Source organism: Nematolebias whitei, chromosome 15 (assembly GCF_014905685.2).
Source record: "Nematolebias whitei isolate Nwh7 chromosome 15, NemWhi1, whole genome shotgun sequence".
NCBI classification, from domain to species: Eukaryota; Metazoa; Chordata; class Actinopteri; order Cyprinodontiformes; family Rivulidae; genus Nematolebias; species Nematolebias whitei.
In genome coordinates, this window is record NC_056512.1 from 31,156,177 (window position 1) to 31,176,111 (window position 19,935).

The 19,935-nt window shown below is 39.6% G+C and overlaps 1 protein-coding gene and 1 non-coding gene across 2 annotated transcripts in view; both read left to right on the forward strand.

Annotated features, from left to right (window-relative positions):
* proza (protein Z, vitamin K-dependent plasma glycoprotein a) overlaps positions 1-5,342 on the forward strand; it is a gene marked incomplete in the record, with an annotated part of 11,397 nt that extends 6,055 nt beyond the window's left edge. The window contains 7 exon segments of the mRNA XM_037688373.1: positions 785-933; positions 1,018-1,042; positions 1,127-1,240; positions 1,331-1,465; positions 2,261-2,376; positions 2,451-2,568; positions 4,531-5,342. Of these exon segments, the coding sequence (XP_037544301.1) occupies positions 785-933; positions 1,018-1,042; positions 1,127-1,240; positions 1,331-1,465; positions 2,261-2,376; positions 2,451-2,568; positions 4,531-5,060 (1,187 nt within the window).
* A 14,059-nt stretch (positions 5,343-19,401) lies between these two features.
* Positions 19,402-19,474, forward strand: trnaf-gaa. Its single transcript has one exon. It is a non-coding gene; the product is annotated as a tRNA-Phe (tRNA).
* The last annotated feature ends 461 nt before the right edge of the window (positions 19,475-19,935 follow it).

The window sequence follows — 19,935 nt, forward strand, 5'->3', positions numbered from 1 at the left end:
ATATATATATATATATATATATATATATATATATATATATATAAAGGTGTTTTAAACCCTTCCCACACTCTTACAATATTTTAAACAATGTTTCTAAACTCTAAACGCTCTAAAAGAGCAAAGAATGTCATGATCTCTGCTCCCTGCCTCGTCTGCGCTTTGCCACCTGCAAGCGCTCTTGGCCACGCCCACTTCTCCACTCTGCATGGAGAACAGCTGATCAGCTGCAGCAGGAAGCTTTTTCTGCAGCTCTGGGCTGCACAAATGTTTTTTTTTATTTATTTATTATTTTTACCCTTTATTTATCCAGGTAGTCTCATTGAGCCACGAGAACTCATTTTCAAGAGAGACCTGTTTAGGGAGCAGATGGGGGTTAAGGGCCTTGCTCATGGGCCCAGAGTGGGGCGAATGAGGGTGGGGGCAAGTGTGGGCGTTTCACCTACCCCACCCACATTTTTGATGTTGTCGGTACTGGGGCGTGAACCGTCGATCTTCCGATCACAGGCCCACCTTCTCTAACCTCTGCGCCACCACTCCCCAAATGTGCAGCAGGTGCTAAATACTTTAAAATAATTTATTTTAAATAAAAATTCCTTGCCGATCGTGCGGCTCATCCATCAGTCAGCCAACTGTGTGTCATGTCCAATCTTATTTGGAAAAACCACGATCGAGCGAGTCTACGATAAACGAAACGCGACGTAGCGAGGGACTACTGTAATTTATATTATTTATAGTTTGTCACCTTGTAATTTTGAAATCATCGAGGCGGGAACTGCTTCCTCAGTGTTTCTGGAGAAGCAGAAGGCCACCTCTCTAATCTCCCGTCAGAAGAGGAATGTGGGAACGCCGTCCTCCACCTTGGAACAGGCGTGCATGGAGAAAGTGTGCACCTACGAGGAGGCCAGAAAGTATTTCCAGGACTCGTACCGCACGGTAAGCTTGAGTTAGCTCTTCGTTTCTCTCCTCTACCTCTGTTTAATAATTGACGGGCGATCACTTGTGCATTTTCTCTTCCAGGATATTTTCTGGTCAGTTTACATCGGTGAGTTCTCCATTAAGAGATCCCCATTACTGCACAGTCATTAGTAGTGCGTTCCGTCTTCTCACGGGCTTGTTCTGTGTTTAGATGGAGATCAGTGTGCAGAGAACCCCTGCAAGAATGGAGCCATGTGTTCGGACAGTGTGGGCGGCTACGACTGCATCTGCAAGTCTGGTTTCACCGGGGTCCACTGTGAAAAAGGTTAAAGGGACTCAGGACAGGCTGCCAGTGGAAATCATTGTTTATTCATGAGTTATTGCCACCATCTCCTCTCTCTGTTTTATGATGCAGATGAGACTCTTTGCACTCTGGAAGAAAACAAGGGCTGCTCGCAGTTCTGCAAACCGGGCTACACGTCTTACGAGTGTTCCTGCGCTCGTGGGTGGAAGCTCAGCCGTTCGAACAAGGTCAAGTGTGAGCCGGCAGGTCTGTTTGTTAGGATGCTTAAAGCAAAAGTTCCCATTACCAAATGTTTTATTTTTCAACATGCTTCCTGCATCTGTTTCTGCTTTTTAAAACAGGTCATTGGTTATTTAAATTAAAAAAAAAAAAACACTCTTAATTGTATGTAGGTGTTGGTGTGATTTTTTTTTTTAAATCAGTTATATAGGCACTCATTAGGTGTCAGTATGGAGAACTTTAATTTCAGTCAATCAGTTTAACTGAGAATTATAGACTTTACACAACTAAGAGGAGCTGTCTCACTAAGATCTTTTTTTTTTTTACTGTTGCATTTTTTAAAAGTAATTTCCTTAAAGAGAACTAGATATTTTTACAGTAAAATCAGTAATACCAAAAGGCCTAGTGTTGCTTGGGAGAACACATGTCGCTTGAATCAGTTGCAGATGTACACAATGATTACTTTCTGAGAGTCTCTAAAATTAGTCTAGTGGTTCACAAGCTATTTTGCTAACAAACAAACAAACAAACTTATGAACATGTGCAAAAACATTATTGTTCATCTTTCTCCTTTCAATGACGAACAATAACGGGGAACTCAATAACTCGTGATTGAGTGATATTTTGCTGACAAACAGAAATGTACAAAAACGTAATGGTAACGGGATGGGCAAAGGAAGATTGATAGCTTCTGTTTTTATTTGTTTTGTATTGTCAGTGGATATAAACATTTTTGCATTACTTGTGAACAAACTAATTATTTGTTTAATAAAAAGTCATTTTTGCCTCTCTATAAAACTAACTGTGATGTTTCTCTGTCAGTCACGTTCCCCTGTGGAAAGGTGAACAGCCTGAGTCAGTGGAACAGCAGACAGTCCAGCAACAGTCAGAGCAACTTTGAAGGACTAACTTGTACGTCCACAGAGTGTCCTTGGCAGGTAGGATGCAACACACTCCCACGCAGCACGTAGAACATTCTCCTGTTCCTACACCGTTCTCGTCCTGTTTGCAGGCTCTGCTGATGACGTCACTGTCTGAAGGTTTCTGTAGTGGAGTCATACTGAAGGAGAACCTGATCCTGACGTCGGCCCAGTGTGCCAACAAACACACCTCGTTCCAGGTTGCAGTTGGTGAGTAAACAAACTGAAAAACAATTTAGCTTCTAACACTGCTTCTGCTGATAATAGCTAAAACAACTGGCATCAGATCCCCTGGTTGGAAAGGACTTTTACCATGATCCAAAACATCACCAGAACAAGTTTATTATTTTGGTGGGTGGAGCAAAGTCTAAATGTGCCTTTTCAAGTTTTAAAATGAGATTTTCAGCCTGTAATTGTCTGGTAATATCATATATTTTTATGAAAATATTTTTTTAAACATGCATTGGCTTGTACCCTGTATGTAAGCCCACCTAAAGTATTTAAATTCACATTTGTTGCCACACAGTTCTGTGTGGGCTTGTTTCTTTAAACAAAAAGTTATACAAAGTACTATTTTGAAATCGTATTTGTCCCTAAATAGACAAAACAAGTTTTTACCAGAGTGGACTGGATTTAGTGACATTTTAGTAGAAAAGTTTAAATTGCAACCAATCACTCCTCGTTTTTCTCTTCCAAACATTTAAGAAAAATAACAACGGGCTGATAAATCAGGAACCTGAAAGTTCTGCTGTGATGCCAGGTCTTCGTATTTTTAATTGTTCAACACAATAAAACATAACGTGTCAGACTCTGTAGAGGATGTATCATGTTTAGAGATACAAACTGATTAACATCCTTATTTTTTTGTGATTTTACCAAACCAATATATAAACTATGATCTTTATAATACTTTGCATTTTTTGCAAACAACCCTTCCAAACACAGTTTAGTGACCTAAAAATGATTCACATTTCTTAATTTTTTTCATATTTATTACCTTTATTACAGTAGTCCCTCATTTATCATGGTGGATCCATACCCTGAAGACCCGCGATAAGTGAAAAACCGCTAAGTAGGAATAGTAGTACAAGTAGTAAGTAGTAGTTTATTTTGGTATTTATATAAATACACACATATATATATATATATATATATATATAGGTATTTTAAACCCTTCCCACACTCTTGCAACATTTTAAACAATGTTTCTAAACTCTAAACGCTCTAAAAGAGCACAGAGTGTCATTATTTCAGCTCCCTGCCTCCTCTGCTTTCAGCCACCTGCAAGTGCTCTTGGTCACGCCCACTTCTTCGTTCTGCACAGAGATCAGCTGATCAGCTGCAGCAGGAAGTGTATCCTGCAGTGTGGGCTGCACAGAGGTGCTAAATAATTTAAAAATAATTTATTTTAAATAAAAATTCCATGCCGATCGTGCAGCTCATCCATCAATCTGCCAGTTGTGTGTCGTGTCCAATCTTGTTTTGAAAAACCACGATAGAGCGAGTCTGCGATAAACGAACTGCGAAGTAGCGAGGGACTACTGTGTATCAATTATTTACATGATCAACAAATATCTAAGCAGTCCCAAGGAACAAATTACTGAATCAATACATCTGAGAGACTGTTGCAGATGTTTGCTGTTTTATTTCCTAATTTAATTTAACACTAACAAAAATATGTGTTAAATTTGTAAAATCGTTATATTGAATTAATATTAGTTAACCGTTTAGAAAGTACTCATTAATAAATAATAATTTGTCATGGAGTTCTAATTTGTGGTGGAGCTAAATTGCCATGAAGTTTATTTAGGAGCGTTTTACATTTTGCTTATTTCCACAGAGACTTCTACACTTTCAAAATAAAATATTTAGTAATTTTGTAATAAAGTGCACTATCTTTTACAGAATGTACTCGTCAAAGTTGTCAGAAACTCATCAGAGTAAATAAGTATTTACAAATTCGTAAAGTGTAAATACAACAGTGTTAAATTAAATGGAGACTAAATGGAAGGAAAGTTATCAAAGAACTGTTGTTACATTTAACACACGGTTAGAAAATTATTATGTTTAAATTACAACATGCTGTAAATGCAGATATAACTCTGCACAACACGAAGAACTAAAGAGTCAGCTGTTCTCTAATGCTGTCTGTCCTCGCCTGCTCCTCCTCAGGGAAACGCAGCATCAGAGATGACGGGCAGACGCTGTACACAAAATTAGTTCATGTCCACCCTCGTTACGTGGAAGGCCGTCCTGACAACGATTTGGCGGTGATCGAGCTCCGCAACCGTATAGTGTTTAAGATGAACATCGTTGCCGCCTGCCTGCCTGAGAGGGACTTTGCTGAGAGCATCTTGATGTCAGGAGAGCTCCCAGCTGTTGTCACCGGCTGGAAAACCACGGAGCAGGGGCCTGTTTTCCAGAGCTCGCTCACTCTTAACCACCTGAAGTACGAACAGCTGCCTCAGTGTGTGAAAACACACCCCACGCTGATGACCAACAAAATGGGCTGCACGTTTCCACGACCCAATGCGGACTGCACCATGAGCTCCGGCAGCCCCCTGCTTACACTGTACAGAGATGTGTTCTTCCTCACCGGGGTGGTGATCCAGCCAGAGGGGGCCGAATGCAGTAAAGGATACATCTTCCAAAAAGTGTCGCGCCACCTCAGCTGGCTGCGGTCAGTCATGGGCTCACGTTAGATGAAGTCATGTGGAGGTAAATTAGGAAAAGCAGGGAATCTAATGTACATTTTCTCTCGTTTAGCTCAAACTCTTTATTAGCATAATGTGTGTTTTAAAAGACATCAAATAAACCCTTCTAGCTTTACACTTCCTCATTTATCCACATGGTGGCTCTCTGTTAACATCAACAGTAAATCTCATAACTTGCTGTTAGACTTGTAAATTATTCAGCATGTTTGTGATGTGAGCTTCTAATGTTTACGTGATGTTATATGTTAACAACATCTGTACGGGTTGACATGCACCTTATAAAACTCCTATTACTGTTATATGAATGTAATAAACTATTAAACCATTTTTTTTACTTCTGTCATTGTTTCTGAATGACATAAATAAGCATTCATAGAAAATGTATGTGTTTGATTATTTAAGGACAAAACATAAATGTGAAGACTCAAACACAAAAACATGGATATTAATGCACATAATTTACAAAACTGAATAAAATAAATAATGTTGCCTAGACTACACACACACCAGTATGTTTTAACCAGTAGTTGGGGACTGCCTAGTAAGGCAGCCACTTATTATTATCCACCCGACAAGGTTAACTTTACATCTTACTCTTCTGTAAACTTTAATGAGACCCGAACCACAACATGTACCTCCACTAAATTATATCAAAACGACCGGCTCTGCACCGTGATGTGCGCTATTACTTTTGTTGGCGTTTCGAGTTACCATGGCGATGTAATTTGCAAACAAAGACGCCATTCTTTATTAGTCATTTTTCATAGACTGGTTGCAAATCAAATATCCAAGATGCCTACCTGAGCTAAAAATGAAAAATCCTGTAAATCAGCCATTTAAGCTGAAATTTGGTGTGGTGGTAGATGAGAGCAATGCCCAATAAATAATTTAAATAAAACATTCAAGATGGCCACCAAAGCTGCATTTGAATGGCTTTAACTCAGCTATTTTTACACATAGAGCTGACATTTGGCGAGGTTATAGCTGAAAACCTTCTCCATCTCATACTGAATCCAAATCAACAATCCAAGATGGTCACCATAGCTTAAAAGAACAAAAACCTGACTATAACTAGATTTTTTTTGTTGTTGTTGTTGCTATTTTGAGCTGAAATTTGGTATGGTGGCAGCTGAGAGTGAACACCAACATAGTACTGTTAAATCAACATTTTAAAATAGCCACCATGTGGCAGTCGTCATCAAAGAGGATTGTAAGTGACAAGAAAAATATGGATCGATAAATTCATGTCCGCAGTATATATTTTTATCTCACAGTCAGATAATAAAGCATGAAATGATATAAACAGCTCTGTGAGGCTGGGCCTAGTTAGAACCAGTTCTAAAGTCAAACATCTAACAGTGATGGAAATATATTTCTGCTCTGCTGGCCTCCTGTAGCAGCAACAGCACAGAGTCCGGGGCCGTTGTGTATTTGGCTCGTGTCTGCCTGAGCTACTGACACTTTATTTGACCGGACTTTGTGTTGGTCAGAATCTATAAGTTGACCAAGGTGCTGAAATGTCAGGAGCCTGACTGTGCTGTGTACTGGTGAACCCACTGTGCTGTCTGCAGTACTGAAGCTGACCGGCTCAGAACTGAACCCCTTTTCTTTTAGTTCTGATCCTATGACAGTTAATCTGTTATGTACATCGTTTATAAGCTACAGTTTATTGCATATCCGACAAGGATGGTGAAAGTAAAGCAGGTTTGTTTGTGTGTCCATATGATGTCAGTGATGTCCTGATGCCTGTAGCATTTTAAAAGTTTCTCGGTACTTATAGGAGTGAAAGCTGTTTTTGCAGAAGTACTATGCGGTTTTTAAATGATGGTGTCATGTTTGTCATTCAGTTGTATGTTAAAAATTGATAAATGTCAATAAAGTACTCTTAACACATACGTGTCAAACTCAAGGTCTGGGGGCCAAATGTGACCCTCACTGACATCTTATTTGGCCCCCAAGATGATGTGAAAAGTAAAATACTTTTATCTCTTGAATTTTTTTACAGTAATATTTGATTACATTGTTGAAAGCACAACAGAAAATGTCAAATGAGACCAATCAAACTTTTGTTGAGGAACCTGTGACCAAGAAAAGATGTCGGGTATCTGATTTGAGTTAATGTAGTTTCTGAAATTGGCCCTTAGTTTCAAAACGGTTTTGATTTTGGCCCCCTTTTGTAAAAGAGTTTGACACCCCTGTTCTATTGCGTGATTGTTCAATATTTTATTGTTAATTATATTCTAAGGTAAATAAAACTGATATTTATGCGGCGAGCAGCATGAGAAAAAAATACAGAGAAAATGACTGTTACATTAAAACAATATATACTTCATTAAGATTTATAGTTCTGTATCTATTTTGAAAAGCAAAATAAAAATAAACTCCTAGTATTTCATGAAATAATCCGTATTATTATTATTTCATGCCAGAGTTTCAAATGAAGATGATCTTATTTTGAGAGATCGAAGAGTTAAAGCCGTTTTGGTCCAACCTTCTTAATGATGTTCAGCACGATCCACAGCAAATTACATCATGTGATCTGTTAGCACCTGAAACATGTGCTGAGGATCACTCTCAGCTACCACCATGCCAAATTTAGCTCAATATCTGTATAACTAAATAAGATGTAGCCAATTTTGTGTAGACTAAGATTGATTAGCAGTGGTGGCATCTTTAACTGAGTTGACTCAAACATTTAATCGATCGGTTGTAGATGTACAGTCAATGATAACACGCAGCACATTTAACCCTTGAAGACATTATTTAGAATTTTAATCAACAAATAAATGTATAAAATGAATCAGTCTTCATATGGGGACTTGGTGTGTTCTGTCAATAGATAAAATAATGTATGTATTTGAGTACAAACCAGTCATAAATGTCCTGCAGAGAGGTTTTCTTTATCTACTGGAGGAAGACGTATTATTAGTATATAAGACCAACTTTATGGTGGATTGTTCCATAAGGGCAAACATAAAATAGTATAACTGAGAAATAAAAACCGGGACCTAAAGATAGAGAGTTAATTGTTGGTTCTTGATTAGAAAGGTAAAGTGTTTATATCTTGTGTACACAGTGAAAATGATCAGCTTACCATATTTTCCGGTGTATAAGTTGCATTTATTATGCATCACTGCTGACCCGTCACGCTTATTATGCATTTATTTAATGTTCAAAACAGCTTCATTTCGCCTGGGTGGTGTGTTGCCATCCATCCATCCATCACGGCCAGAGCCACTAGCTCTTCAGCGTTCCTCCGCCTGCACCAGCTGAGCAAAGTGAGCGCGCACGGAGGACTCGCTGTTGCACTTCTTAGAAATTTAACAAGATTAACACTTAAAAACAATTATTTCTTTGCTTGACATTATAGTAAAGGTGTGTCAGTTTAACTTTTCTTTAATAAATGCACTTTAATGGTCAAAACAGCTTCATTTTGCCTGGGCGACATGACGCCATCCATCCATCCATCACGGCCAGAGCCACTAGCTCTTCAGCGTTCCTCCGCCTGCACCAGCTGAGCAAAGTGAGCACGCACGGAGGACTCGCTGTTGCACTTCTTAGAAATTTAACAAGAGTAACACTTAAAAACAATTATTTGTTTGCTTGACATTATAGTAAAGGTGTGTCAGTTTAACTTTTCTTTAATAAATGCACTTTAATGGTCAAAACAGCTTCATTTTGCCTGGGCGACATGACGCCATCCATCCGTCACGGCCAGAGCCACTAGCTCTCCAGCGTTCCTCCGCCTGCACCAGCTGAGTGAAGTGAGCGCGCACGGGAGGACTCACTGTTGCAGTTCTTAGAAATTTAAAGCGTCAGTCAAAAATTGCATTATGAATATGGAAAAAAACATATATAAGTCGCTTCAGCCTATAAGACGCAGGACTGACAAATTTATGCAAAAAAATTGCAATTTATACGCTGGAAAATACGGGTATATAATTTATTCATTATAATAGGTTCCCCTTTTGCCCCACGCAGGCTATATAATAGCTGTCCCTCCTTGTCACATACCATTGTGTTGTCTGGCAACATTTTCCCACGGACACTCACCCTCTAAGGTCTTCTCACAGCCTCACTGCTGAACGAGGCCAGGACCATGTCAGGATGGCAGAGAAAAGAAGAAGACAGAAGAATGGCCAAGAGAGAGCAAAAGATATCGCATAACAAAAAACAAACAAAAAAAACAACTGGGCTGCCACTTTAGAATGGGAGCTTGAAAAGGACATCTCAGGAAAGCTGGGGCCCACGCTAGGCTGTTGCCATGGTACTCACCAAGGAGATGGCTCCTTGCTCCCAAAAATGGCTGTGCTTCTTTCCTGAGCCTTCCAGCAGAGATTCATTAGAGAGAAACCTTTCCTTCCTTAGAATGGTCTCACTCTCTCATTATTCTTGCTTAATTAACATGATCGATCTTACAGAGGCACGTGAAAACGCACGCTGAGCAAGAAGTGGTCAAACTTGCACTCCATCTGCTCTGGACAGCTGTCTTCAGCAGGTTATATGGACATCCCAAACCACTGCACAGGTTTCTTTTGATTTTCTGAGCCAAACCTAAAATCTGAGCAAACACGGAGGCGAGGACGTGATGAGAATGCTGAGAAGGAAAAAAGGGGGGCTGAGTGAGAGTTGTTGGACAAACTGAGAAAGTGCTGAGATACAGTGATAGAAAAAGACCTGCTGATGAGCAACAGCCTAGCAGTCTGGAGGAGAGACCTGCTGGAGATGCCATCACAGGAAAGAAACCATACATTCACATGGACAGACTGACGGACCTTTAGTTCAGTGGCCATAAGTAAAAAAAACATTAAAAGGTACTCAAAATAAAAGATAAAAAGTTTATCCTGAACCATTCCAAATGATGTAGATTAAAACTCATTTACACATTATCTAGAATAGAATAGAATAGAATAGAATAGAAACAGCCTTTATTGTCCCACGGATGGGAAATTCCAGTGTATCAGCAGCAACAGATAAAAAGATTAAAAGATTTAAAGATTTCACACAAAAGTTCCTAAATGTTAATAAACAACACAATATATAAGAAATAAGATAAACAATATCAATAATAATGTTCAATATGTATTGGAACATTGAGAATGGCAGACTATTTACAGTACAGTATCTACTTACATTACTCAAGTTTAAACAAAAATATATATCAATACCTGAAAACTGTCTAAATCATAAACAGCCCCGTGCCGCCATTGTTGACCTCATTTCAGACACTTTGACTGTTTCCATAAGTAAACTAACACATAGTTGCCATCTGTTCACATTTTTACTTAGTTTGTTTTATAATTTAAGGACACGTCAACCGTTGAACAAACTGTGTGGATTTGGTTACTTTATGGTCATATTTTTGACCACTCTTTGTGACATTGCAATGAATACCTTGAACAACAGCAGTGCTGGAAGGACATGCTCAGTGTCAAAGTTCAAAATGTTGATGAACCAAACATCAAAGTTCATGCTCAATAATCCAGATAAAAAAATCCAACAATGTTCATTCAGGTCTTCTGGATGTTTTTATTTATTTATTTTGTTTGAGACGTTTCGTCCTTCATCCAAAGGACTTCATCAGTCCAAGGAGCCACAAACAAACTCAGTCCCACAAGCAGCACACATATGTAACGGACCAACTAGTTTGCTGGTGATAAGATGGTTTCTGGGGCCCGCCCTCTCCGTCTTCAACTCCTCTGAGGAAGCCGTAGTCAAAGTGGTTCAAAACATCAAAGTTTGTTTGTGGCTTCTCGGACTGATGAAGTCCTTTGGATGAAGGATGAAACGTCTCATCAAAAATAAAAAAGAAACGGGCCAGATGACCTGACTGAACATTGTTGGACCGATGAACTAAAATTTTAAAATGAGAGCGGCATGTGGCCACATCTGACAAGTGCCCTACTGTATCAGTAATCCTCAATTCTCCCCAAAAGCCGACAAATGGTTTCATGCAGTGACCTCAAATCCTTTCTGCCCTGTTTGTGTGTCTGTGTGTGCGCATGCATGTTTATTTGTATTCATAATGTGCTTATTTGGGGGGACTTTGAGGAGGATTATCTGTCTGTGTGATGTCTGATTCCACACACATTTGGGTTTAGTGAGTGTGCAGCTAGCTACCTGTGAAAGTACGCCTCTGATGTCGCCTAATAATCTCGTTCCCAAAATCCACATCCCCAATCCTTTTTTCTTCTCAGGACTTCACAAACTCCAGACTCTCAGTCAGGCTCCCCCTCCCGCTGCAGACTCTGCCCAGTGCCAGCCACAGCAGCTTCTTCTTGGCTGGGTAATTGCTCAGAAGGGTGAAGGTAACACAAGATCTCAGGAGGTTACAGCTTAGGCTGGAGGAAAGCAGCTGAAAGAAAAAGAATGAGACAAGCTGAAGATGTTTATATAACTCTGCTGAAGTCTAATTTCTCCCCGACTGGTTTGACAACTTTTGTAGACGTAGGTCAGTATCTGTTCGCCTCAGCACTCAGCTCCCCTTTACTGACCCTTCCTATTGCACGTTTTAATGGTAATCTCTGCCATTTTAGGTGCATTAAAAACTTTTATTTTAGGCCAAGTCATTTAAAAAAGGACCCTGAAGATATAAAAGAAGTGACTCAGCACTTTGAGACTGTATACCAAAAACGCTCGCTGTAAATATTTCAACATTTCGCAGCAATATTGCAGAGCCCGTGATGCTCATGATCCGAGCAGCATGTTAGCATGCTAAATATAATTAGCACCACTGGCACAGCTGGAGGCAGTCCGATCTCAATACTCTAATGATCTAAATGTTATGAAATTATGAAAGAGGGGTTGGAGGGACCCAAAAGAACAATGCAAGAGGCAGGAGGTTGGAGGAACAAAAGACTTGAATACATTTATGAGAACTTAAGGAGCTGCCGGACCCAGGCAGGTTGTGCATGAAAAATCTTTTTATGATTCCATTTTATGATTCATATGATGCAGGTCAGACAGGAAGAGGAGTGGAGAACCAGACAGATGGACTAAGGAAGAGGGAACAATAATATTATAAACGAAATCCCAGCTGAAGAGACACAGATGAAAACAATGGAGACAAGACTTCCACATCTAAAGGCCCAGTGTTCCTTGAAGAAATGCATATTGCTCGCTGTTCATCATGACAGAGTTAAACTAAACTACTCTTATTCTGAACAATGACCAAGTTCATCATACATTTATACTGCACACAAAAAGACAAACTAATGAACAGTACAGAAAATGTACCTCCTCTGACTTGGAAAGACAGTTGTAATTCCAACATGGCAGCCGGCCTGAGTGTTATCTCCTCACATTAAGGAGGTCCTGGGTTAGAGACTTGGCTGGGGGTCTTTCTGTAAGGAGATGGCTTGTTCTACCTGCGCACATGTGCAGTTTCCTCACACAGTCCAATAACATGCATGTTCGGTTAGCAGATGATTCCAACTTTTGTGTTAGCTGTCTCATAAATTAGCATAAAAATGTAACTTGAAAAATAAAATAATTAAAAACACTGGAGGAAGCTGTGAGTGAAATAACAACATTGTTTGTTCCCATCAGACCAGAACTGGGCCCAGTTGTTCAGACAGGCTTTAAAGACAACATGTCACATCCAACGAGTGGACTTGATGACTGAATGATGGAGGATGAAGGTGAATCCTGTTGGCCTAGCACTGACCCCATGATGGTTAAATCCTGTTTTGGACCATTGGGAGACCTGACCAGTTGGCAGCAGGGTCTTCAAGGCTGACTGAATAAAAACAAGCGCACAATGATCAACGCAGTTTAAAAAGATCAGATAACACCAAGTTTGTGTGTGCGTGCGTGTGTTAATGCCTCCATTTAAACTCTTAATCATGCAAATCTACTTAAGTAACTACATAAGTAACCAGTTGACACAACGCTGGTTCATCTCTTGGGTTTAGGAGACTTTCAACACATATAGGATTAATATGCCAGAGATGAAGTGACTTAAAACATTTATCTGGGATGGTCAGATTCTGAACGGTCAAAGTTCAAATAAAACTTTGAAAGACCTTCAACTGAACAATATTCCACTTTAAAATATTAAAAGGTATCTGTCTCCTTAGAAGCTAAATATGAAAAAAAAAGTGCAATCCAAGACTTTTGCACAGGACTGTAAATTCACCTGCTCAGTCCTGCATCTTATAATGTAAGTCTTTATTGTTTGGTCCAAACTTTGAAAAATTATGAATCAGCTGACGTTTTATTTCCACACCAGACCGTCCAGTTTACCTCACTTTTATTCTGGATCCATTTCACTCTGTTTACGGTGGAACGTGTCTTTGGAAATAATCTTACTCTTTAAAATTAGACTCTCTTCCTGCTAATTCCAGACACCTGCATCCTGTCATAGTTAATACATCCTGTGAAGTCACAGGATCTCAGTCTGACGCTTGTTACTGGAAACAGATGCAGCATGCAGGCATGTATGGCGTCCACCCCCCGCTGTGAAGGTGCGTTTTGTTGTTCGAAGCCAAGCGAGGTCTTGACTAGACAAGTCAACCTCCGGAGAGGAAAGAATGGGAGGGGAAAAACACCAGAGACTACAATTTTAGATGCTAGGAGACTTAAAAAGCTCAACATTGATACAATTTAAAAAGAATCGTAACCGACAGGACCTGCTTCTTTAGTTAAAGGACAGTAACTCACCAGGCTGAGCCAAAGAGTAACGTTACATCAGACAGGAAGTGACAGGGCCTCTCACATGTCCAGATTAATCCAGAGACAGCTTGCCACCTTTTTATGATTTGGGCAGAAGTTTTCCAACAATATACAAATGTATGAGCCCCAAGCTAATGCAAATATTCAATCACTGTCTGAGCTAGAATTATACAGGAAGTCTTAGATTAAGATTTTATCTTACAGTTAGAATACAGTAGTCTCTCCATTATCGCAGGAGTTACGTTCCAGACATCCCCGTGATAGGTGAAAAACTGCAAAGTAGGAACGCAACATTTATTTTAGTATTTCTATGTATTTTAAGGCTTTAAAAACCCTTCCCACACTCTTGCAATGTTCCAAACTCTTAAACCAACATCATTTTAACAACATATGTAAATGTACTGTACAGTACTGCAAAATTTTATATGGGGACTCACCAGCCTTGGTCCCGATCTGGTCCGGTTCTGATCGGCTCTCTGCAGCTGGTGAGCACCAAGATGCTTTTAGAGAGAGCCGGACCTTCATAAAGCCAGCACAAAACCACACAATGGTCCCGACTGAGTCCAAATAATCCAGAGGGATCCGAATGAAAAAGCCTAGGTTAGCTCCAGAGAAGACACCGGACCTCCAAGCAGTACCTCCTCGCTTGAGAGGCCTCATGTGCCGGCAAGCAGCTCTCAGATTGACTGATGAGGCTGGAAGTAGTCCTGATCCAATTCCTGGTCGGTTCCATGCAGCTCTCTGCATCCACTGAGCGCCGAAGTCACTATGAATAAGGACCAAGCGTTTTAGTCAGGTTCGGATCGGATAAAAACTTTCACTCCGTTTTGGCAGAAAGCAGCGGCCGGAAGCACTATTGTCTTCTGGGTAGTGTAGTTCTTTGAATGGCCTTACGGTGTAGGCTTATTGAAAGAAAACTACAAAATAGCGTGCCTGTCCGAATATTTTTTTTTTTGTTAACTTTTTAATCCCATAATGTCCCAATCATGTGAATAATATTAAAGTTGACAATCGTTGAAAAACGGTGAAAGAGCGAGTCTGTAAAAGTCGAACCACGAAGTCACGAGGGACTACTGTATGAGAATAACAGAAAGTATTCAGAGCCTTAACATGGGAAGCTAAAATCCATTGTGATCTGTCTCTATGACATCCTGATGCATGTTTATGACAATAATAAACTTAAAAACATACAAATCAGAATATAAACAAAACATAAACATGGATTCAACTTGTCATATGTGTCTTTGGAAGTTTATTAAGGCCTAAACCTCTGTTGGATTTCCCTGACTCTTTTTGTTTTTTCTCCTCTCTGAACAATATTAAATCTGTGGGTGGAAACAATAGAATAACCACTCTTGAAGGATGTTCCTTCAATTGTTTAATTTTGTATTTAAAAAACAACACATGGCAACAAACCTACCAAACTTCTGACATTAGGAAACAATAAAAAATAGAAAGAAATAGTTTTTGTTGTGAGTCACAATTATCTTTTTTAGATAAAGAAGGAAAAAAATGGAATCACTAAAATTTGAGAAAGAAGTTATGGAATCATGAGAAAAACATTGTCACGGTAGAACTATTAGCTTTGCAGGTTGGAGACTGGACATTGATCATTTTCTTCAAATTTTTACTGGCTTGAGATCTGGGCCAGCTGTTGACATTATATATATTCTTGAAGGAACATTTTCATGCCCTTGCTCTGTGACAAGATGCATTATCATCTCAGAAATGAAGTCATCATCACCAAATGTTTTTTCAACTGATGAAAGAAGAAAATATCGTTTATCAAAGAGATATGACAGCTGTCTCCCCTGTGCCTTTACCTGGCATGCAGGCCCAAACCATCAATGACTGGAAACGTACAGGTTTGCTTCAGGCTGTCATCTTCATCATTCCTTAAGTTTATTTTTGGGCATTCATAATGGCTTTTGTTTGAGTTTTCTATGTATATCCCATATTTTATGGGCAATTTTTTTTTTACAAACCATGACCTACTTGGTCCAGATTCTAGACACAGAAGACTGAGAACAACCAACATCTTCTTAAAGATGGTACGTAATCCTCTCCTTTGTTTCAATGGTCAGTTCTTGAGTTGGAGCCATGATTTGGGTCAATCCTCTTTGTGCCACAGCTCTCCAAGGTGTGAGCACTCATGTTCAACTGAAGACTAATCAGCAGATTTAATCTGATGCAGGTGTTTGTTTTAGAACTACAAATTACAGACAGAGTCCATTTTTCATCTTGATGATAAAAATGTAGCAATTGTCACACCAATTATAGAGGCTCTAGCTGCATATTTATCAAACATGAGCAAGTTATTGGGCGTAATAGGTTTGTTTATACACACCACAATACACTAAGTGGACCAGTCTATGCTGTGCAAAAAATAAAATAATTTTAAAAACCATCAAATTCAATGCCTTCATACCCAGTAATTACATGGTAATAAGTTTTTTAATTACCCTATAATTCTAGCCTGATAATTTTGGGATGTTCTTTCAAATCAATTTGCAGTGATTAAGTGTGCACAATTGCACAATGACTTCCTGCTTCTCAAATCTCTCGTGCCTCATATAAAAAGATGAGGATAGTGGCCTTGGAGATATACTGCCAGGGCCTGTGTGCTGATGAGTAAAAGAACCATTAATCTCTCTGAATGCTCCTGTTTCCAGCAGTGACCCTCCTCCACAGGGTCTTCCTCCACCCCCTCTTCCCATGCTGTCACTCTCTCGGCCTGCACCTGTCAGATTAGCCTCACATCCTCAGCTGCCATATGATCCGCCTCCTATGCTGCACAGAGAATATATGTTGCTCCATTCTGCAGGAGGTTATGAGCATGTGAGCGTATGAAAAGCAAAGCAGAAGAGAAACAACTTGAGACAAAGCTCGTTCAAAATACAGATCTGTAAAATGAGGGTATGATGCGACTAACTCATATTTTACTAAACAAAGTTGGTGCCAAAATGTAGTGAGAATGCTGAGTGCTGAAAAATGTACTGAAATGAGTGGAAGAAGCTGAAACCGAGTAGTTAAAAAGAAAAGCAACATTAGCTAAAAGCTAAAAGGCGAAAAACACTAAGTATAAAAATGCTAAAGGTCAAAAGTAGCAAAAGGACAGACAAAAAGTAAATGTAACAAAAAGCTCATTAAAAAGCAAAAAGTAAAACTTTATAGAAGTTGCAAAAGGTTAGCTAAAAAAATCAAAAAGCTGACTAATAGCTAAAAGTAGCAAAACACTATTAATTAAAAAAAAAAAAATTTAAATAGCTAAAACATCTGAACAGTAGCTATAAATTTCAAAGTAGCATTAGAAGACTAATGGAACAACATTTTAGAGGAACTGATGAGATGTCATTTTTATGGGAAAATATTTGTAAATAAAATAAATCAGAATATTTGAAAAAGTATAAAAGTTACAAAAGCTAAAAGTCGCAGTACCCATTTTCTGAATGAGTTGAAACTTTTAACATACGAACGACTAAAATAGCACAAAGTATACCAATCCATACCAGCTTTATTTATACAACACTTTAAACTAGCTTAGGACCAAAGAAGTTATGGTCAATAAAACCAACAGTACATGTGCACCCGTACATAATAAAAACATTTAAAAGCAAACTAAAAACATGTAAAATCAATTAAATTAAATTGTTTAAAAATAGTGCAGCGTGGTGGTGCAACTGGTAGAGCTGCTGCCTCTCAGCGAGCAGGTTCCTGGTTCAAATCCTGGTCCGGGGGCCTTTCTGGGTGGAGTTTGCATGTTCTCTCAGTGCATGCGTGGGTTTTCTCCGGGTACTCCAATTTCCTCCCACAGACCAAAAACATGCATGTGAGGCTGAATGGTAACTCTAAATTGTCCCTAGGCGTGAGTGAGAGAGTGAATGGTTTGTTTCGTTTGTCTCTATGTGTCCCTGTGATGGACTGGAGACCTGTCCAGGGTGTACCCCGACCCTCGCACAGTGATTGCTGGACATGGGCACCGGTGAACCCCGTGACCCAAAAAATGGAATAAGCGGATAAAGATAATGGATGGATGGATGGATGGATAGATCAAATCAACATGTGGTGTCAAAAGCCAAGGAGAAGAGATGGATTTTAAGAAGTGATTTAAAAACAGACGGAGGACGCCTGTCTGATGCTCAAAGCAGCAGAGAAAGCTCGACCCCGTTGAAGCGTTCGTTTTGTTGGGACTCTCGGGAGCAGCTGCTCTGCTGACCTGAGACAATGAGAGGGCGTGTAGGGGTGTAGCAGCTCAGTGAAATAAGGCCGAGCAAGACCATTTAAAGCTTTCAAAACAAATAAAAGAACTTTGAAATGAATCCTAAACTGTACAGGCAGTCAGTGCAGAGAGGCTAAAACAGGAAATGTGACACACAGAAGTAGTGGTAGTAATATTGTGTAAGCTGTTCAGTGAAGGGCTGTGATCAGTCTTACATAGAGAAAACTAAACAGCCACTGGCCAAACTGTTGGCCCAGTACAGAAGATCAACATCATCAGGCCGGGATTCTGTGGTTTACACTCATCTACAGGTCAGAGGTCACTCTTTCAGTGATGAAGATGTTCATTTCATCGAGAGGAATGCTGGTTTGAGAGGAGTGAAGGAAGCCACCTTTGAGAAGAGAAACCGTCCATTGTTAAACATGGGCGGAGGCCTCCAGGCTCAACTGGCGCCCACTTACAATGCTGTTATTGCCAGTATCACTCAGCCCTCTGTGAATAGCAAGTGGCTATCAGCGCACTAACAATCAATTATTAGGCTGATGGCCCTCCTTTTGCATATGAACGGCTAGTTTTGGTTGTCACCAACAAACTGGTTGATCTTTGAGAAGGTGTAAATTATAAGACTGTTTGTTTGCAGTTCCTCAGACTGAAGTTTTGGATAAAAGATGAAAGGTTTCAACAAAAAAATAATCTGTCCAGAGGACCTGATTTAACTTTGTTAGATTTATCCACCTGGATTGTTGAGTGTGCATTGGGACAGTAGTTTGAATGCTGAACGGGCATTTACATAAATAACAGTCAGGCTCATGAAGATTTTGGAGAACTTGTGACAACATGTCTACCAAGAACTTCCAGTGAGTTGCTCATCAGTTTGGGATGGGAATCTGAGAGGAGGGGGTGGTAGAGGGGCCTGTGGGGGTTCCACCACTGAAAGCCCTGTTAGATCGACTGAAGCAGCTGGGGCAACAAGCATGTGAAGAAACTGGGAAATAATAAGCATCACAGTTGTTGCTGTATCAAGACTATGGAGATGCGCAAATCAAGGCTGAAAAAGACAAAGCTTCAAATTGAATGCAATTTAAATAAGATGTTGCAATAGTCTACTTGAAGCATTTACAATAAATTATAACATTGCATTTGATCTTTGTGGAATAATCACAATGGACCTAACGCTGCTGCTGTGGTTTAAGCCAGTTATACAAATTGAGAACGTCAATATTTAACAAGAAAATAAATCTAAGTTTTGGAACTGATGCCTGGTTGTCTGTCATCTCAAAATGAGAGAGCAATGGGTAGTAAGTAAAGTTTAACGCGTCAGCGCTGGAAAATGGCCATCATAAGAAAGTTAAGTTATATCCTCTGGACAAATTCCTGATAATCCCGACGACTAAAGAAGACGCATTTGTAAATAATCTACAACGTCGCCGTCAACGCGCCGAAATAGCTCAGTTGGGAGAGCGTTAGACTGAAGATCTAAAGGTCCCTGGTTCGATCCCGGGTTTCGGCAGTGGGATGAAGATGCATGTTTTTGAACCCAAGAGGACCTGACATAAGTTTGTTTTTTTTAGATTTTTCTACCTGATCCTTGAGCATGCATCAGGGTTATTATAGACGTTTATAAAAAATAAATAAATAAAATAAATAAAAGTTTTTGTTTCCAAAAATAATTTCCTTGATTTTTGAGTCTTTCTCTGCTGTGCAGCATAAATGATATCCTAATGTAGCTCATTATTTGACTCAAGCTTCCATTTTGCCACATTCAGCCAAGTGCTTTGTTTACATCCACTGCGTACCTGCATTTTGCATCTGGAAAACTAAGTCAACTCATTTTTAAACATGACAACATTTGTCATGTTTGTTTGCAATCAGTGCCAACAAACTGTGATCACCTGTCAGTAAGAACATTTATCAGAGGAGGAAATGTCTCCTCCTGGAGAGCTGTCACTTCGTGTGTGTGGATTATGTTTA